Below are 21,833 nucleotides of genomic sequence, written 5' to 3'. Positions count from 1 at the left end.
ATACTAAAATTAAAATGGAGAAGTGCAGCCTAATCTGAAACTGGTCATTTTCTTACTTAATAATTAACATATTTTTATGGGTTAAAATCATAAAACCCTCACTACTTTTAAATTTTGATCATAAAACCCCAACTTGTTATAAAAAATGATCACATTGTCCCAATATGATCATAAAACCCCAACTTGTTAAATGACAAATTTGACCTTACTATTTAATATTAAATAAAAAACTGAAAATTATTTTTTTAGATCTTCTTTTTCACCCCCTCTCTCTCTAAAACCCATCAATCTCAGATCTTGTTCTAAATGAAGCATACACCCTCACCAAAAACCTCCATTATCGTCACCATGTCTCCATCATCCTCACTGGAAATTCAGGACAGCCACCACCTAAAGCCACACTCATCCTCTACAACCCAATCACAAAACCAGTCCCAATTCTGGGAAAAAAAAAAAAAAAAAAAAAAAAACAGTCCACAAACCCACCACCGGAAATAGTTCAGCCCCCCCCCCCCCCCCCTCTCTCTCACTTCTCTCTTTCTATAAAACAGACCCATCAAAACTCACCAAAAGCTCAAAAAATTCAGAGCAACAATGGTGTTGCTGTGAAAGCAAACATTGGTAATTTCAAAGACGAAGCGACCCTCCGGCAGCATGTCTGATCAAGAAATTGAAGGTGACCCTCCGGAAAGCACCACAACGATCCTCTGTTCTTCAACTCTTCCTTGAGTTCTTCGGATATGAGTTTTGGAGAATTCTCATCCTTCGAAACATAATCCTTCCCGGCGATGAATGAGGGCTTTGTTTTAGAGAGAGAGAGAGGTGAGAAACTGACATCTTGCCACATACACATTGGGTTGCCAATATACAAGCCTTACCCACAAATCATTTATCTTGCTTTCTGCTAATAACTGAGATAAATTGTCATGAAAATGAACCTCTGTTACAGCTTGGAGAACCTGAAGCTTTAAATTCTTTACAATGACACTCTAATTCTCGCCCAGGTACCTACAAAATGAGATAGTGATTGGACAAATCAGGACTATGGTAAGAAAATATTATTTGCGTACTTTATACACATTTGATCCATTTAAAAACAAAACAAAAAACAAAAAAAAGATGATTGAATCTTGAGCTGTTTCCATATCTCCTTGTACACCTATGGTTATGTTATCCCCTTTCCAGGTAGCAAAGGCTTACTATCAATTTTGGCAGTAGGGTAATATTATAGCATAATTGTAAATGGGCAACAACGCAGATATTAGAGGCATTAATTGTCTCTGGAACGGATAATTATTTTTTGATGGGTCTGTTTTAGAGAGAGAGAGAGGTGAGAGTTTTAGAGAGAGAGAGAGGGGTGAAGAAGAAGACAACCCAGGGTATTTTTGTAATTTTCAAAAAATAATTTTCAGTTTTTTATTTAACATTAAATAATTGTAAGGTCAAATTTGTCATTTCACAGCCCGATTAACGGGTCGGGCATGGATATTGGGCAATGTGATCACTTTTTAAAAGTGTAAGGGGTTTTGAAAACAGGGTTTTATGATCAAAATTTAAAAGTAGTGGGGGTTTAATGATTTTAACCCTATTTTTATTTATTCACATAAAGATATGATTTATTGGGTTGCTATGAGTGTTTTTCTTTTTTTAAATACTGATACTGGACTTTAAATCTTATCTAGGAAGGTGCATAACATCCTTATGCTGGCGCCCTGATGGTAAAGCGATAGCTGTTGGGCTTGAAGATGGAACTATTTCATTGCATGACGTCGAAGTGAGTAGCAAAGACACTCATCCATTTAGCCTATTGTGCCTTGATTAATGATTAACCACCTTTTCTTAACACCTCAGTTTTTTTTTTTGGTGACAGTTGAGGCTACTTTTCATGTTGTGTTTGATTGCATTCTTTCTTATGGCTACATAGTTGTTTGTTGTTGCTAGGTTTTTTTTCCTGGATTTGTTCTGTTTATCGATGCTTTAAAGAGCTTCAGTATGCTGTTCTGCTAAGTCTGCAGGTTTTTAATGTAAACGGGATCCCCCCACCCCAAAAATAAAAAATAAGATTTGTTGTGGCAACAACTGTATTTTGTTCTTTGTGGTCCAGGATGTCTTCCAGGCCTCCCAAGCAGTCCGACTGAAGAGAGAGAAGTTGAAGGAGAAGGATAAGGAGAAATACAAGTGTAAGGACTGGACAAAGGAGATGGTTAGGAAAGATAGAGACGAATCAAAATGAAAGGGATAGGAGAGGGGGCAAGTACTATAGGGTTCTTCCAAGATGGCGAACCTCTCTTCAAAGAGATATGACAAGATATATTAAAAACCTTAAAAGTTATTCAGGAAAAAAAAAAAAAAAAAAAACGTAAAAGTCTTTCGATCCTACTAGGCTAAGTGCCAAGTCACTAAAGTTGTGCCTTAGACACGACTCAACTTAAGTGTATGTGGATGTCCTCACATCATAGGCTGTAAATAAACTAATACAATATAACTAAGAAAAATTTAAAATGAAATAATAAGGCTAAATAAACCATAAAACTAAGCTACATCAGCTCCCTTAACTGATAGTCAAAAGAACTTGACTATGTTGAGAAAGCCTCTGAAAATCTCAGGAACAGTTCTCAGTTTTGTTTCAACTTTGCCTCATTAATTCATGAACAATCTGTCAAAGACCAATCTCTCCAACAAACTAAGTAGTTGCAACGTGTGTCTCAGCGTGTCTCTGTAGTCCCGACATTGACCACATCCTCAGTATGCTCCCAGGCAGGCGTAGTCACATCTGCAATAGGTAGATTAACATTCCTTACTGGCTCAGGTGGGTTTCCATGAAATATGATAATATCCGCCACATTGCAGCACTAATAATCTTAGGTGTTGTTTGATAAAACTGAAGTACTGAAAAGTTTTAAGTGCTGAAGTTTTTATGTGATAATTAAAAATTGAGTTATTTATTTATTTTTTATTTTTTTATATCTATTTGAATTTTAAGTGTTCAGCATTTAGTGATAAGTGAAGTTAGTGTCACTTAACATCTTAACCCATTTTAGTGGCGCTTACCTTTTTAAATGATTTTCAAATTGCGTTATCAAACATATTTATTATTATTTTTTTCTTCCTCAAACACACTTCCGTTCAAATTAAGTACTGAATTGGGTTAATAAACAACACATTAGGCTTCACAAGCTGAAAAAATTTATTTTCCTCTGGGCCAATTAAAAGAACCCCTTTCAAGACAATCAATTATGGGAGCTATTTGGATTCTAATGAAATGCCTACAAGATGAAACTAACCCATAAAAGCTATGAACCTCTCTAAGTGTCCTGGGGTAGACCTGTTTTGAACTGTTTCAAGTTAAATGGGGCCAAGTTTAGTGTCATCAGCCAATTCAATATATCTGAAAAAAAGGTTAAATTACTAGGAAAAGTGTGCATTTCTGCAGGTTAAATATTTTCTTATTTTCTCTCGGGATATAATATATGACTGCAAATTTTACAATGAAAGGCCTAAGCATTTGTTTCATTGTGCACGTGAATGCGGTAGGATCATTCGACGAACCAAATGGCATAGTGAGCAACTCATAAAGGCTTCTCTACTTGAGAGCTATCTTCCGCTCATATCGTGGTCATATTTTTATCTGACAAGGAGGAGAAAGTAACGAGAATAGCATTTCTTGTGTCCCCAAAAGTTCCAAATAAATTTCTGCAAGTTTTTCCTGGGTTTCGAAATGTTTTCAAAACATTTCTGAACCTTTTTTTTTTTTTTTTCTGAAAATTTCCTGGAAGTTGCAACATGCATCCGAAAACAGGTTTCCTCAGAAAGGGATTCTTGTCCTCAAAGGAAGTCTGCTGGCAACTATAATCTCACTTAATCGGAGTGCAAACTCCGTGAGCCAAGGAAAGTGTGACAAGCTGTTGGGAGAAGTGTTCCAGGCTCCTAAGCAGTCCTACTAGAGAACAAGGTTTAGGAGAATGAGCAGAAGAAGGGGAGAGGTTTAGAAGAAAAGAAAAAACCTATCCTCAAAGAGACATGATGGGATTTGTATAGGAAACCCTGGATCTTAAGATCCTAAGTATTATTTCTTGCATGTGATTACTTTTCATCATCACATATATTTCTAATTGGGAAGTCAATGAAGTTGATTAAGATGTTATGTGCCTTGCATATAATTACCTAAAGCATAACTTAAGTGGATGTGCAACTTCTCCGCATCATAAGTTATAACAAACTAAAATAAAATAATGAAAATGCAAATGTAATAAACAGAATAAGTAAATCCAAATAACTACCCTACATCACTGTTAATGAGGTGTTGGCCCAAGCAGCACATGTGTTTACAGTTTATTTTTTATTTTTCTGAATATTAGATAAATGAACATGTATATGGCTTATGCTCAAACATCTATGTAACGTGCATGCATATGTATGTATGTTTATTAGGTAACTAGGGTTTTAAGTTACTTGTTGTTCTTTGACCATAATATTAACATCATGGCTTTGATCTTTGTGTTTATGTTTCCAGTACAGGAGTAGAATTGAATCAAGTTTACTGTTATCTGTTGTTGAAAATTTCAGTAGTTGATCGTTTGAAGATCTTAAAGTGCAACTTAAAAGATGTAAATTTTAGATATTGTTGTAGGGTTGTAGTATCATCCAATGTGTTCTTTGTATTAACTTTTATACTTGTGTCTGTACAGCTGTTGCTAAACTGATGAGAGCTTTGCCATTTTGCTACCTCAAGACATGGCATGAATACATTTGATAGAATGTCTATATGTGGTCATGAATTCTAATATATGATGGAACAAATATACTTAAATTTGTGTGTACTTCTCTAGTGTCTCATACCTTCTTTTTCCTTAGCAAATTGATCTCTGTGCATATATTTTTGGTGTCTTTTATGTAAAGCAGAATGGAAAGTTGTTGCGAAGCGTAAAGTCCCATACTACAGCTGTTGTGTGTCTTAACTGGGAGGAGGACGGACAGCAGGTTGGGGATATGCTTTTTTCTAAATTTTTATTCATATTGTTTTCACGGCCACGTAACCATTGTGGATTTGAAAATAAAATTGCAATGCTACTTTTTACTGCAAATGTATGGCAATTTGAAAAAGAAAAGAAGAGCCAATTTGTTTGTTCTTCTTTATGTTTATGTAGTAAGGTGGAGTTTGATTACTGTTGTTCTTTCAGATGCACTTTAAACTTCAATGTTTGGTTATAATTTAGTTACATAGGACAGGGTTGGCCTTATGAGACTTTATGAACTGTCAAGAGCAAGCAATGGAATTTTATTTTTTGAAGTATTGCATTGGCTTTGGCATAAATTTCAGTCACTTTAGACTTGTAATCCTTGATTCAACTCAACTCAACTCAACAAGCCTTGATCCCAATTCTTTGTAAAGCCATACCCTTGTTTAAATTTAAGTCCATTTTGTTCCTATTTACAGACTTGATCTATGATCTTTTGGATTAACTTATTGTTTCTTGGAACCATTAGGTTCACCATCTATAACAGTGCACTAATTGGTTTGTTTTGCACATGGCATCTTGGACAACTTTTTCTTGTATCATCTTTAATTGGTTCCATTGTGAGCTTCCCACGAAAGCATTTCCTTGATATTACTGAAGGTGACCTTAGCCACATGGTTGGCACATATGGGGTGGCCATTCTCAAGCTCCGCACATGAATCTGTGAACTGAGAGCTCGTTCACTGCTAATCCGTGAATCCCATTTTCACAGTTCGCGGATTGACTTCTCTAATCCATGTATTCCACATGGATTGAAGCTGAGGCACTTTTTGTGATCCAGGTGTCCAGAGTTCAATGGCTGTGCATAGTCTGCAGTCCATTTCATGGGTGAGACTGCTGTAAATGCGATACTATGGTCCGCCTTTACCCCTACTCTTTTTTTTCCGAAACAGTAGCCACTCATGTGTATGCTGTAGTTGTACGAGTTAAAACTACAATCCGCTGAAGGGTTAAGTTTGAATACTTGCCTCCAGGCCCCTTTTTGTTTGTGAAAGTTTTGGAATAATCATAATATTTAATTAATTACTTCTACTATTTAATTAACTAAATCTATGATCAATAAACATATTTTGAATATTCAAAATTCAACAAAAAATGGTCTTTAATAAATTAAAATGATAATGTATTACATGGGATAAATTAGCATGAGTAAACATACAGATGCTCTAAGGGTGCTTCTACTCTATTTTTATTTTTTATTTTTTATTTTTAGATTTTGACTCTCTCTCTCTCTTGCTCGCTCACTCCCTCTTGCTCTTGATCTCGCTCTTGGTCCATGTGACTTAGGGTCAGGCACATGAATTGTATTCCTCCGTTATTCTCTATTTCAAGCTATTTCTCTTACTAAATTTAATTTCTTAAGGTCTTCTCTTATTAATTCATCCCATAGAAGTTTTGGTTTGTGTTGTTGTCTCTTACCTTCTATTAGAATATAATACTGGACATCAAACAAGAAAAAAGAACTATGCATCATTTTTCTGAAATGATAATACTAAGATGGATTACAGAAGTAACTAGAAGAGGGAGGATTAGCAGTTGACATTTTAGGAAGAATCACATTACATGTTAGATATTCTAGATTTAAGATTTTTAATATTTCATCTGCGATAATGCAAGTGTGGAATCACACATGCATATATATATATGTGTGTGTGTATATATATATGTATGTATGTATGTATGTATATGTATGTATGTATGTATATATATGTATGTATGTATGTAGAAAGGTTTCTATTGGGAAATCATTTTCGATATTCCTTCATTTTACTCTGGATAACTTGAACTATGATTTGTTGAGTTATTTATCAACTAACAAATTGATCTTCTTTTTGAATTTTTAAGTACTGTGTTACAATAGACGGAGTTTAGGCATCATGGCTACTACTTTATTGGGATAAATAATGAGTACCAAAAAAGAAAAGACTAGTTATGAGTCTTATCTTTGGTGGTTAAATGGCCTAATACCTGAATATCTCTTGGAGAATAAGCCAGCTTCCAGAGACCTTCAATTTGCATGAGTATCACTTAGGTATCGTCAAATTTTGTTTCTGTCACCTTATATCTCTAAATAGCTCTATTTCTCAATTGGTTGTGTGTCTCAATCTCTCTGTGTGTATATCATTGCAAATGCTTATTTTTTTAATCTGGCATATAGTGCTGCTTGGTCTGAAATTGGAAATTAATTGGCTTGCAGAGGAGTTAAGATCCCGTTTGATGTCAGTAAAAACATGCTTCCCAATTGGTTATTTAGGTTTTTAACCCAGAAGAAATCAGAATTGGCCAATTTGTTGAACATTTTCTGTATACCCATCTATTAGAAGAAAATCTATGTTTCTTATTCTCATTTGATATAATATCGGGAATAATAAAAATTAAAAATTAAAAAAGAAGAAGAAGAGAACTTTTAGGTTTCTATAGCACTCAAAATTTAGAAAGCTCCTTTAGTACCAAGAGGTGGTTATGGTGCTAGCTTGTCTTTGCCTGCTTTTGTGGTGAATTTTCTTTTAGATGCAACATATAAGCTTGTCTATATGCGGATCATCAAAGTCAATTTGTTGTATCCTCGCACCGTCTTTACTTTTAGATTGCAATTGTACATTTTATTGCAGTAATGCATTTGCTGGAATATGCTCCTCAACTGGAAACGATTGACAAAAATGATGGAACTATGGTCTTAGAGGCATATACAGGGGTTCTTTACCTTTATAGGGAATGTAAAGACGAGGAATGATTCAATCCTTTGAAAAGTAAACAGATTTTCTGCAGCTTCTAGGTAAAGGATTTAGAATTTATATTACATCGTTCGCACCTGATAGTGGGAATTGATGTTTCAAGGAAAGGATGATGTAGAGATGTGGAAATTTGAGGCTTCAAGGCTTTGATATAGATTGGAGTGTTGGAGAAGATTTATGGTAATTATATAAATTTTAGTTCCAATGGGTAAATACTAGAATAAAACATGTGCACTGGGACCAAACAACTCAGTTCCCTGGACTGTGAAGTTGTTTAAAGGTGTTCAAGAGTTTTTAACCCATGCTAATTGAGTGGCTGCTATAAACATGATTGCCTTCATTTAATTTTGTAGGGATGTATTATTGCTTCGGATAATCTCAGAAACTTGGTGGTACTTTTAATTTTTAACCACGATTTTACTTTTGTATAAACATATGATACTTATTTTCCTTGCACTTGAGTCTTTATCTGTTTTTATTTTTTCTTTTTCTCTCATAAACAGAATACTCTCTCTCTGAATTGATATTTAGGATGCCAGTAGTAACATCTCAATTTATGAAGACCGTACTTCCCGTTTCTTCCCTCCTGCTCCAAGAGTTCCTCGGATGCCTGGACTGGTACCTGGAGATACTGGTTTTATGGATGACAATGATGATTCATTTCGGGAACCATCAAATTCTTCACATCAACGATTTAACATCCTCTCCAGTGGGGACAAAGATGGAAGCATCTGCTTTAGTATATTTGGCATATTCCCAATAGGAAAAATTGTAAGTCTATTATCATAATATGGGAAATACTTAATATATATATGAGAGGTCTCTTTACTAGTATATTTATTCTTGTTGGTTTCTGTTTGACAAGTCAGCAACCTTTTCTTTTTCTTTTTTTCCTCATTGGATGTGGATTACATCTCTGTATTCATGTGCCAGAACATACACAAGCTTTCTGTTTGTAGTCCACTAATGGATGGACATGTGACTTGCCGATTTCTGAATGCTTCCATTTGTAAGGTACGTTCATCTTTATTGTGGATGATCTTAGAATGCTACATTTCTATTGTACTATACTGTGCTTGTGAACTGGAAAGTTAGTTACATCTCCAATAGAGAGTATTTATCTTTATTGTTCTATGTTTATTTAGGTAGTTTTTGTGCCAATTGCCAACATAGATTTACTGTTTACCTTTTGTATAAGAGGAATATAATAATTTTGAAATGATGGCGGAACTAGGTATACTACTACAAACAGAAGCTATGGGTTGCCTAGGCTATGCTAAAATGGCAGTCACAAGGAGTTGCTTTGCTGAGGCTTGGAAGTTTATGCATATTACTCTGAGCAAATGTTTATGAAATTTTAAACAAAATCCTTCTTTTTAACAGTAGAAAATGAGTTCTTGTAATGTTTTCTCAAGAATCATGGTTCCTAAAAGAGAAGGAATTAATAAAATAATATGTATCTCAACTGCATGATAATGTATTGTGAAGATTCTCTAGAGTCTCTGGAAATTTGTGACCAAGGTCGGTGCATGTGGACCAAGAATCAGAAAGTAAATTCTGCATTCTAAGCGGGAAAGTAAAACAATCAGGACAACTTTGAAATTTTTTTATTATCAAAGGTAGGTTTTTGGTTTGAAACCCACAAAGGGATAAATACTTTGGTGCATCATGTCAATCAACCTTTGAAATTATGGGTGACTAATTTGATTCTAAGCAGTTGGCACATTCCTCTTTTACCGTTTCCATTTAAATTTGTGTCTTTACCCTTTTGATGAAATTCAAGATTTATCTGGAAAGAAGTATTGAGAAGAAATTTAGCTGTTCCTCATTTTCTTTCAGTTGAATGAGAAAAGAAATTTAGTCATCAACAGTCTGTAAATTGCATCAACTTAAGCAAGGAGTTTTCAGTCTTCTTGGTTGGAACCTGGTATCTATCTGTAATTTATTTAATTAGTTTTCAAACAAGAAGTCCTTTATTGTCACAATGATAACAACTTCAATATCATCTATTGCAGTCTTTAGTTTCTTTTCACAGGTGAGTGAATGTTCTGGAGTAATGTTACATTGTTGATGTGTCTTTCTTGACTTTAGGTGGCTTTGTCAAAAGATCTTTGTCATTTGATAGTCATGTGCTCTGGGGAACTCTTTGAAGATAGGGTTGAACCTAGCGGCAGACAAATGTCTGTTGACTCTGGTCATGATTTACTTGGTTTGCATTGCTTAGTGCTTGATACTTCAATCTTTTCCAAGAGGTAATGTTTCTATGCAGCAAAAATTGTGGTTGCTGAAAGTTTTTTACATTTACGACTTGTTTTGTCCTAAAATTACATTTACTTGGGCTGTTCTGCTTTTTTGCTCCTTTGCCATTCCATTCCTCAGAAATTGGTGCTTTTTTAAGCTTTGTTTCCTCGGACCTGTACCTGTAAAGTTCTAAGTATTGTTACCCATTGGTTGGGCTATCTGAGACTGCCATGAACTTGATAATAGCATTTTATCAATTCTTTATTTATTAATGAGCTATATATCCTTTCATGTTGTGTGTGATTAAATTTTGTGGGAGCACTTTGTTAGCTGATTTGATGGAATATTTATTAAATTATTAATTATTATTATTTGTTGGTAGGTGTTGTACAATATTGTATGAGTTGTCACGTTGTACAGTATTGTATGAGTTGTCACACGTGTACAGTTAGTATTGTATGAGTTGTCACCTACCCCTCATTACCATATATAAAATTACCATGCATAGGGTTTACTTGTTCTCCACTCACTTATTCCTGTAACTTCTCTTATATAAACACCTTTGTATTATTGTATTACTTACTCAATAACATATATGTTTTCATATATCCTCTCTCTCTCTTTCTCTCTCTATCAAGATGGTATAAGAGCGGAAATCGATCCCTCTTTAAATTTTTTTCTTTTCTTATTCAGACTCTCCGATCTTGATTCCATCTCGGCTTTCTCTCAGCAATCTCTTCTCGGCGATCTCTCCTCGGTAGTATTAGTTTTTCCATATGTAGCAAGCTGGGAGTTATTGACATTTACTCTCCGGCTTGAGGGGGAGTGTTGTACAGTATTGTATGAGTTGTCACATTGTACAGTATTATATGAGTTGTCACACGTGTACAGTTAGTATTGTATGAGTTGTCACCTACCCCTCATTACCATATATAGAATTACCATGTATATGGTTTACTTGTTCTCCACTCACCTATCCCTGTAGCTTCTCCTATATAAATACCATTGTATTATTGTATTACTTACTCAATAACATATACGTTTTCATATATTCTCTCTCTCTCTCTCTCTCTCTCTCTTTCAACAATAAGTAATATGATGGAATTTCACTCCTTAAAGAAGTAGAAATATTGAATTGATGAACAGAAGGGAGAAAAATGAGGAGAGCACCAAGGGTTGTAGCCTAGCGGTACTTCCTCACCTTCCAAAGTAGAAGGTTAAGGGTTCAAGTCCCTGTAGGGGCAAAAGTGGGTGTGTCAGTTTCTTGCCAAGGTAAAAAAAAAAAATGAGGAGAGTGGATTGATAGTACAATAAAGTGAAATCTTTTAGAATAAGTGGTTCGTTTAGTACTCCTTTCACTAAAAAGTATGTTATGACTCTGTTTCGTGTGTTGGCAAATTTCATAGTCAAACCTCATCGAGTTGCGTTTTGTTTTAGTTTGAGCCTTGTCCAAGTTGGGCTACATAGATCAAGAAGATCATCTTCAAAGGGTTGATGAAGTCATGAATTATTTGGTGACATGTAAAAGAGTGTTGAAAGGTCACAAAAATAAAAATAAATAAAGTTTTGGAAATTTAAATTTTGCTTTGAAGTGTTTTTAACATAGGACATTGCATTTAAAATTGAAAAGTTTCAAAATCTCAAATCTTTGTAAGATGCACCCGTAAAAGCAATCCAGAGATTTATGCACCAATACACATTTTTGACATTCACCAGTACCTGTGCTCCAGTACATCTATTTTACATGCACTGGTACATGATTGCACATATACTATTTTAAGTGTTTCTTTTTAATTAGAAGACACCCTTAAGTGATTTTTTCTGCATGAAAAGTTCTGTAATTTTTTTTAAAGACTAATATGTCTTGAACTTAGATAATAAACTCTATATAAACATATTTTTAGGGTTGTTCAAGTCTATTTCTTTTCTACAGAAATTATTCTGCATTTTGAAGAGACACTTCTTCTACCTTGCTTGTTTTTTTGGCTTTCAAGAAAGATAATACTTAATATACAAGCTTTTTGTTTCTGTTTTATTTGCACACTTCTGCACGAGAGTGTAGTTTGTGTGTGCGCACTTCGGATTAATTGTTTGTGAATTAAGCTACTCATGGAATATTAGAGAATGGTCAAGCAGCAGATTTTATCAATTTTCACCTATCTTCTTTGTGAGGATTGAGTTTCAATACTGAAGAAATGTGGATGGCATTGATTGACACAACTAAACTCGGGAGCAGGCGTAGTCCGAAGCCTGCATTAACATGGCTTGTTGGATGTGAGTGGAAACCTGGTGTGATTTGAGATGTTAAACTGTCTGATCAGTGTCGGGAGTAAGTTTGTCCTAGAGTTCTGGGTTTGTACTTTTTGATTCATAGTGGATTAATTAGCCCAAGATAGATGCTCGGTGGTTTTCCATGTTAGAATAATTATATATCTATTTATTTTGCTTCTCTCTGCTATATGCTTTATGTAATAGTTGCTAATTATCAATGTAAATTTAAAATTTGTAAAAAGAACAAACAAATTTTACTCACATGTAGGTTTGGTTACATACTTGTGAATGCATTGGGAACTTCTGCTTGCACACTCTCAGACTGATAGGGAAGAAGGGAAAGTGCTCCTCTTTCTTCTTCTTTTTTTTTTTCTTTTTTTTTTTTTTTTTTTTCTGTCCTTTCAAAATATAAGTATTCCTTTAATATGTAAAGGTATAATAGTAAAATAATACAATGTTCCTTTCCTTCTTGCTTTCCCCTTTACTCACCCAAACAAAAATGCCCTTTTCTTTATGTGGATATACCTCCTCCATCTCTCCTACCGTCCATTCCTTCCATTTTTCCATCACTTGTACCAAACAGAGTATAATAAGCGGAAGACAAGAACTAGGCACCCTTGAGGCTCAAAATAATAGAAAATATGGTGCAATAGAAGATGATTATGGTGAAGATGATTCAGTTGTAGCCATTTGTGTAAGAAATCATAGTAAAAATAATTATATATTACATATCTTGTTTGTTCTCCTATCCAACTAGCCAAATATAACATAATGATGAATTACAGTTGAATGCCACAGGTAACATATAAAGCGAATCTCTCATTTGTGATTCTAACCACACCACTCAATTCAGGATCACTTTGATTGAGTGACATATTTCATTTGCTATTCTGGCTACACATCTCATATTCAGAGAAGAATGAAGAGAGTTCTCTCTGAATTCACACGATTTATTTATTTTTTATATATTTTTATTTTAAAAATCAGTTGAGACTAGAAGATTGAAACCTTGTTCCGAATTTCCTGCAGTGGAGGTGGCTAAAATCACTTGGTTCCAGGTTCTTGATGCTGCTGGTATCAAACTTCAGGACACTATTGCTTTTATGTAGATTTGTGATAAGACCTGTGTTTAGCTTTGTAATGTACTGGAAATGGTACTTTTCTGTTTGGGTCTCAGTTGGGTAATGTGAAGGAATGCCTTGACTGTCTAATCCTGTACTGAATGCTTGATCTTTCTATAGTAATCCAATACCTGCTTATGAAAAAAAAAACATTCCGAATTTATCATTTTTTAATTTCCTTTGTAGAATAAGTCATTTGACTGTATATGCCTCAGAGAGTTCGCAACCTTTCTCGCTCTCTCTCTCTCTTATCTCTTTTAGGTTACCAATATGCCTAATTTTGTTGTGGATGTATCCCCTTCTAGTAGTAGGCCCTGTTTTACTAGTTTGGCATTCAAATATGAGCTTGGATTTGTTGCCTTTATTTGATTTAGCACTCGTGACCTCTTTTGTAACTTAGAGAATAAATATATGGTGTTTTCTCCCTCTTCCTCCTTTCAACAATATTCATCATTTATAGATTATTTATTATTGCTCAATATCCCCTCCCTTTTAAGTTGCTATGAATTTCTTTGTCAAACATGTTGCTGTTATTTCTACCTTAAAAGAGATAATTTTAAAGTTTTGTTTCTTCTCATAGCTATGGGTGTCTCAAGAACTAAGGGGAATGTTGTTCACTTTCTGTTCATAGTTTTTTTTTACTATAACTAAAATAGAGATAAGAGTATGTAATGTTGAAATTACTCTGCTTAACCAAATCAATGATGATTCTAGTTGTCCTATTTGGAGGCTATTATAATTTTATATGACCTTTCTGCAGATAAAACTATCAGTTAATTTCTTTTATTTTTTCTTCCTCACAACCCCCAACCAACTCTAGGAAAAATGAGCTTCACCAGGTGGCTCAACAAGCTTCTAACATTGAGGATTTAACTGAAGTCATCCGGGCATCACTATCAGTCATGTGTAAGCAATGGTCTGATGCCATGCATACATTTCATGAGAAATTTTCTTCGCTTTCTACTCTGATAATGGACCACGGTAACTGCTGAAAACTGTCATGATTTAATGGCATCTTTCCCTATTTGTTTTCCGTTCACCATTCTCTACTGTTTATATACAGCACTAGACTCAACTCCCCAAGAGGAATTCCTTAGCCTTTTAGGCGGTGCTCGGACAAGTCCACCAATTCATCAATTTCTAGTTAATTCTCTTGGCGAAGTGGTATACTCTGCCTCACTTGAACCATCCGTACTATTTAAAATAAAATGGTATAATATATATATGAGTGAATTTATTACTAAAATAGGGTCTCAAGCGTGTAGCAAAGGTTGTCTGTGGTGCTGGAAAAGAGCTTCAGCTTATTGTTCTCGATCATCTACAGGTACACAACTGTATTTAGCTCTGTAAATGCATTATTTACTTTTTGAGAATGTAGTGGTTGTAAATAAGTACTATATGTAGGAGCGCATCTAATAGAATTAATAGATCAGGTGTTAGATCCACAGCATGCTTATATAAAGGTTTCCCCTATTCGGACAAGGAATGTGCAGAAATAACAATGGATGTATCTGTATTCCTATCTGCAGTATGGATGTATGATTGAGGTTAAATTTTCTCAATTACTGAATTGGAACTTGACATATAAAGAACAATGGAGACCTTTTGTCTTTTTGCAAAATTCTTGATTTCTCTTTTGCTTGTTAAAAGTGGGAACCAGGAAAGGCGCATAGGACTATAACATGTAACAATTTGATTTTTTGATATTGCATACTGATTTGTGTACAATATGATTTGTCGATATTGATAATTGTGCAGTATAACATGTTGAGTCTCTCTGTACCATGTTTTTATCATGGTTGGTATTATGGAACTATGTGGTTGCAAATTGTCATAGTAAGTTTGTAGCAATCTAATAGTCTTTTCCTTGGGCAAAATAAAGTTGAATATAGTTAGAACTTAGAAGGAGCTCTTCCTTGTCATCCTTGTAGCCCCTTTAATAAGGTTCTAGAGGTTTAGTTTTGATCCTTTGCAACCACTTCCCCTGGGGCTCCCATGCTTGATAAATAGTTCAAGGATGTACCTGGGTTCTAGTCTCCACAATTGAGTAGAATAGTGGGCTAGAATATTTACTGGCAGTTTCCCCTAAATTACCTCTGACATGGCTGCTGATATCATAAACATAAAATATGTTTTCTCTATACTTTTTCAATCTTATGTAATTTGAACTCTCTTTCAAGTGTTGCGCGATTCATGAGTGATACAATTTATAGCTTATTTAATGGGTTTCCTTTTCTTAATAAATTGTTGCACGTTGCTTCTAAAATCTATTTTTTTTTTTTTTTTTGATAAATAAAATTATTATATATCATTATGATTATCTCATAGAGTCCACTATTATTATATTACTTGTGTATAAATATTTGAACCAAATGCAGTCAGTCAGTCATATATTCCACTTACTAGGTTGTAGAGCATGAGAAACATGCAAGAGGTGTGGGCCTTAGCTAGATTACTTGTGATACTCAGATAAGATCTTTCGTGGTGATATTAGCCTATTAAATTTAGGGGTACTCCAGTAAAAAGCTAACATCTAGGAAGATCCATCATTCCTTGGTCAGGAGGGATCACTTACTGCTAAATGTTATTTATTTGTTTTAAGTTGTTGTTTCAGGTTTGTTCAAAATTGGAAACATTTAAATATGAAATACAAAGATATTAGAAATCTGAACATGCATGGAAAAAAATGTTTGGTTGATGCACCCTCTCATGTTGGCATACTTCAACATGCAATTGAGCTAAAATACTGTCGTGGAACTAAAAAATGGTTTGTATGGAGATTGCAACCTTTAATTCAAATAAGTAAATTAGCATGAGTGAAATAGACATCTAAGAATCAAAGATGTTTTTGATGAGCCAAATATTATTAAAATAGGCACTCAAGGGTGAATACTTATTGTATGAAGGCTGAACCTGACTCCATTCTATGGGGGATGTCAAACTAACCGGTGATGCCAATAAAAACGGGTTTATACATTTACAGAAAAGAAGAAAAGGAAAACATGCTTACCCGTTTGCTAAGTTTATTTCTCTTGATTCAAATTAGAACTGTTTATTTTAATCGGAGGTGCATGACTGCATTTTTCTATCTTCACCTTGCAAGTTGCCCTAATTTATATCTAATTTTCTGCCTACAAGTTTTTTTTTTGTCTTGGCCTTTGCATCAATGACTTGAAAGGAAGCTTAAAGTTTAAAGTTTGTTTTGTCTTGGTCTTTGCATTAATGTTTTACATCTCTTATTCCCAGCCTGCTGCAGAAATTATTGGATTTAGAATGGGAGAACTGAGAGGTCTTTCTAAATGGCGTGCACGTTATCAAGGTATCGGTTTGGATGAGACACTAATCAATAATGCGACAGAAAAGGCTGGCATGTTTCTTGTACAAGTGGAAAGATTTATAAGGATCCTATCCTCTGTGGTGCAACAGGTATTCTATTTCTAGGTTTTAGTTTCATTTCCCCCCACATTTGTGAGTTATGGCATATTTATGGTTGTATAATTATATGTTGTCTCTAAGGATCCTATTCTCGTGATGATCAAAGTTCGCCTTTTCTTTTCTTTTTCATTTTTTAATTTTTAATTTCTCTGTTGGTCTGAAGTATGTATGTTGATTGATCAAATCATTCTCCTTTGGCTCAACTAACAACTAAACGCCAAAGATGAACAAAGATTAGAACAACTGAATCACTGAAATCAGCTGTGGCACTAAAATTATTACGTAGTATTACATTAAAATGTTGTTGACCTTTTTACATTTACATGACATGCAATTTGGAATTTAGGGTTGCTATTTAGTGCATGCATCCCGAACTTCTGTATCAAGCCTTCAACAGAACTTGTTTCTCTATCAATGGCATGTTTATTTCGTATGACTCTTGCTTGTTAATTAAAAATGGGACTTGTTTAGTAAAGAGATAACTTGATTATAAGGTCTTAAGACAATTACATTAGATATAGCATTTAAGCGAATCATAATGTCTTTTTATTAAATTTCAGATTGTTTATGTTGAAAAGACAAAAAGGAGTCGTTTCGCCTCTTGGAAATTAGAGAGATCTAATATTAATTCTGAACAAATGTTGTTCTGACCAAAAACATAGGAAGTGAAAACCCATATTCTCTTTCAGTGTACACAGATTATTGAAACTCATCAATGGTTGTTAAAACATGAAAGCTAGATATAAAATGTATAAGCAATGGATATGAATTCCCAATTTGATAGAAGCAATAAACTTATGGATAATCTGTAAGAGGAACATTTTGATCATAGATTTGCAAATTACTTGCTCTTTTTTTTTTTTTTTTTTTTTTTTTTCCCAAATATAATAATATACTATTAAAAATTCTTAATAGTGGATAATGTGATATTAAAATAATAGGCTTGTGCTTCTATGGTCAATGTATGTATGACGATTAAGATTCAAGGTTCACTACCTTGGAATAATAGTACTTCCATTTTAGCAATGTTAGTAAATATTCAAAGTGAAAAATGGAGAACAGTTTTTTATTTTTTATTTTTTATATATATAAAATGAAAAAGCTTTTGCATACAAATAAAAAGAAAAAATTGATGAAGCTTTTTCTTGTATCTATTATCGGAAGAGCTTTCACGTAGTAATGATTGCTACTAGGTGAACAATTGAACTTCTATTTATCTTTGCTGTATCTGGAAGTGGAATTTATACAGGTGACCTTTTACTCTTCCACTCCGTTCCATGAATATTCTTCTAGAAAAGAATATAGTATTCTTGATTTCAAAGTTTAAAATCTTCAACAACAAAACAGTCATCTTTGCAGGCTATTAAGATACTTTTAACCAGAATAATACTGGATCATAAAAAAATTGAAACAAAGCGTGTTGAGAGGTGTTAGAGTAGTGAGCGTATCACGAGAACCAAAATCAGAAGTCACATGTCCAGATGTAGTATGAGGCAACAATGGTTGTGCAATACCATCCATAACCTGATGTGCATGTTGTGGTTTGCCATATTTCACCCAACAATAAGGTTCAGTGTGATTTGTACCACTACAATGATCACACTTCTGGCACCACGTCCGTTAGAAAGGCCACCACCACGAAAACCACGACCACCACGGTTACCACGAGAACCACCACGACCTCCACTGCTAGAGACTAATGTAGAAGACTCTATGGGAGGTACAGTGGAGCTTTACCCCAAAGATGACCGTAATAGACGAGAATAAGCATTAGCAGCTGTAGGTAACTTCTCACTAGCAAAAATCTGATCTTTGAGGCCACGAAGATCTGTATCTAAACCAGATAGCAATGAAGCAATCATAAATGCCTCCCAATGCCTCTTCTGTTGCTCTAAATCAGTACTAAATGGTCGATGTTGTAGTAACTGATCCCACAAAATTTTCAAGGTACTATAGTATTCCGACAATGGTTTCCCGGACTGCTTAGTAGCAAAATTTTTCTCATACAACTCATAAACTCGAGAGACATTACTTTGGTGTGAAAATGACTCTGCAATAGAGTCCCAAATCTTCTTAGAAGAATCACAAAATGCAACTGTACTAGCAATCTCGGGTTCCATACTGTGCCAAAGCCATCCCATAACAACATTATCCTCACACGCCCAATCTTCAAGTTGCTTCTCATCAGAGGGAGGATTTTCAGTCTAGTATTTCAATTTCCTTCGCCCACATTGAAAAACTTGAACCGCATGAGCCCAAGAAAGGTAATTAACTCCTTTCAATTTTTGGAAGGTAATGGACTTAGGCATATCATCATCCTTGATAGTTTGTGGCTTAGTCTCAGCCATGGGCAATATTGAAAACAAAATAAACCAGCAGCTGAACAGAGTATAAGTTCAGAATCAACACACAAAGCAAGCAGGAAGCAAACAGGTTTTAATATCAGTTTTATAGCAGCACCAACAACCCAATTCCAAGATTTAACAGCAGATTTCAGCCCCAATCTGACCAAAACAGTAACAACAGCCTGCAGCCCAAGAACCCAAACAAGGTTTTACAACAGATTTTAGCACCAAACTCCTCCAAGGCACAAACAACACCCTTTAGAAGGGATTTCAACAAAATAAACAACCAAAAATGGCTCCAAAATCCAGATCAAAACCCACAAGGCCAGAATTTAAAACATGTTTCAAAAATGGAAAACAACCCTCAAAAAGCATCAAAAGGCAACAAGAATACTATCATAATTACCAGAAAATTCAGGCGATCCAGTTGCTGTAATTCGTGACCTGTATATGCTGTTGTCAGAATGGTGTCAGCGAACTGACGCTGACGTCAACCTATTCTGGTGTTGGATAATTGAATGTCACTGAGTTCTAGACTTGATCTTGCTCTGATACCAAGTTAAAGTTGAAAGTTAGGGTTTGTAGAAGTAGAGAAGAAGAGGAAGAAGATGAGAGAAAGAGAGGAGTAATCTGTGAAAGGTGAGACACGCAGATTAGGGTTATCCCTACACCTCTCACCTATTATATATTAAGTAGACATAAAGACAATAGTAACCTTGATAAATAAAAGAAATAACAACCACACTCTCTGACAAGAGGAAAATAGGCAAGTCTCATAAGTTACTTTTAACTGTGCCCTGATTGTTTTTTTTCCCCCTCTCTCAAAGTCATTCGTGTTTGCCGATTCTTGTTTGTTTTTGCGGATTAATAAATACAAATAATAGAATGTCTGGCCTTCAGATGGATGACAATGTTTTCATTCTCTTTTGAAGCCTAAGCTACCCTTACCTTTTCTTCTTGCAGGTATATTCTTTGAACCCATAAATCAGGAATTTAGCTGTTCTAAATAAAGTGGATTTTATGACTTGAAAATAACTTTTACTCATTTTAAAATGGTATTGGGTGCAAAAAATGTTGTCCAATATGTACAGTTGGTTATGCTTTCGTTTCTTGTTTCATTGTTATGCGTCAAGATGTGATTTCCTCTTCTTGAATTTGTTTTTTAAAATATTCTCTCCAGAGCTCTAATAGCTGTTTCTTTCAGTTTTCAAACTTCTTCAGCTGGCTTCTGAAAAGTGTAAAGATACTAATGTCAGAACCAAGTGATCAGCTTCAACCATTCAGTAGGTTTGGCCTTTTTCTTTTTCTTTTTTTTTTTATTTTTTTATTTTTTTTATTTTTTTTGGGTACCATCTGTTTCTTTATTTGGGTTCAATTTAGTTTCCTGATTTTGTGAATTTATAATTGGTCCTATATTCTTCGGTTTTGGCAGTGAACTAGTTATTATATTCTTGAGGTTTCTGTATGATCAAGATCCGGTCAGGCAGTTGCTGGAACTATCTGAAGTTGATCACTGTGTTGAAATTGATTTGTAAGTACTCTTCCAACCACAAACAACTAGAGATGGAACTTCCGCTCTGACACCTTTTAGGAAAACCTGTTCTTTTGCTTATGTGCTATTTAATCAGTGGTAGTAGAGATCTTTCCTCAGTAAATCCTGTTCATGTTGATTCTTTAATTATTTGGTGTTGCTTAATTCTTCAGGGAAACAATGCAAAGAGTTAGAGAATTAGTTAGTTTTGGGGGATTTTTAGATTCTGAATACTTGCAAAGGACGTTAGCCAAAGAATTTCAGCAAATGGATTCTTGGTATGCCTTATTTGATGTGTGGATGTTATCATTGTTTTCTTCTAATTTCTTTCCTTAAAAAGGGAAGTATGGGATCTTTTGTTTTAGAAAACTTGGCTTGTATGCATTCTTTGAATAGATTCTGTTTCTTGGCTTCAAGGTATTAATACCTTTTTTGTGACTCCAAAATTTCAGTTTCAAGGAGGCTTTCGAGATGCCTTTTAGTACAATTTCCAAAAGAATACTTTGTAACGATTTATGGCCACTGTTTCCTATTGTATCTTCACCAAGGTCTTTTTCCTTCAGCGATCCCACATCAATATCATTCTACAAGGTACTTCTCATTCAATGCATAAGGATGCCATTTAGAAGTTGTCTTTCCTAGCTGTTGCTTGACAAATCATTTGATCTGTTTTTCCTTTGTAATTGGTGGAAACTATGTGTCTATGTCATTCATATATCACTTATCAGTTACATTTAATTGCTACTTTCTTCTTCTTCTTTCCTTTTTGTTTAAATTACAAATAAACCCTTTGTTGCTGAATTTGGAATTTGTGGCATTGTGAAGTGGCTGATCTGAAGGAATTTGATTTCTTTCAATTTTGCCTGCAAGAGATTTCAATATCTAATAAAAATTAAGGATATTGATGCAATATTGGTCCAGAAGGGTGGCAGAACAGGAAGGATTCTGAGCCTTGGGGTGAATAGAAGCTCAGGAATCACTCAATGTGAAGGCAAATACTTATTAATGGAAAAGGGGATGGTGAAGCAGAAGACAGTGGGATTTCTCAATGTTGTTAATTACTAGATCACTGTACATGACCTAGCCTAATGCTTGATCAAATAAGCAACTGCTAAACCAATAAAAAAGGAAACTTG

The 21,833-nt window shown here is 34.6% G+C and overlaps 1 protein-coding gene across 2 annotated transcripts in view; it reads left to right on the top strand.

Annotated features, from left to right (window-relative positions):
* LOC132306315 (anaphase-promoting complex subunit 4) overlaps positions 1 to 21,833 on the top strand; it is a 29,531-nt gene that overhangs the window by 3,859 nt on the left and 3,839 nt on the right. For both annotated transcript variants that reach the window (XR_009481931.1, XM_059803656.1), the window contains exons 3-15: positions 1,683 to 1,774; positions 4,903 to 4,980; positions 8,285 to 8,524; positions 8,687 to 8,767; positions 9,845 to 10,005; positions 14,207 to 14,367; positions 14,450 to 14,550; positions 14,636 to 14,710; positions 16,633 to 16,812; positions 20,371 to 20,453; positions 20,599 to 20,697; positions 20,871 to 20,975; positions 21,150 to 21,288. Coding sequence is in view for 1 of the 2 variants with exons in the window: in XM_059803656.1 (XP_059659639.1) it covers positions 1,683 to 1,774; positions 4,903 to 4,980; positions 8,285 to 8,524; positions 8,687 to 8,767; positions 9,845 to 10,005; positions 14,207 to 14,367; positions 14,450 to 14,550; positions 14,636 to 14,710; positions 16,633 to 16,812; positions 20,371 to 20,453; positions 20,599 to 20,697; positions 20,871 to 20,975; positions 21,150 to 21,288 (1,595 nt within the window). In the remaining variant the exon portion in view is untranslated. The remainder of the gene's footprint in view (positions 1 to 1,682; positions 1,775 to 4,902; positions 4,981 to 8,284; positions 8,525 to 8,686; positions 8,768 to 9,844; positions 10,006 to 14,206; positions 14,368 to 14,449; positions 14,551 to 14,635; positions 14,711 to 16,632; positions 16,813 to 20,370; positions 20,454 to 20,598; positions 20,698 to 20,870; positions 20,976 to 21,149; positions 21,289 to 21,833) is intronic.

Source organism: Cornus florida, unplaced genomic scaffold (assembly GCF_030987335.1).
Source record: "Cornus florida cultivar Cherokee Brave unplaced genomic scaffold, ASM3098733v1 CherokeeBrave_3.0.0_Hap2_Chr01, whole genome shotgun sequence".
NCBI classification, from domain to species: domain Eukaryota; kingdom Viridiplantae; phylum Streptophyta; class Magnoliopsida; order Cornales; family Cornaceae; genus Cornus; species Cornus florida.
The sequence above is the reverse complement of the archived record's forward strand: the minus strand, read 5'-3'. Positions and strand labels throughout refer to the sequence as shown.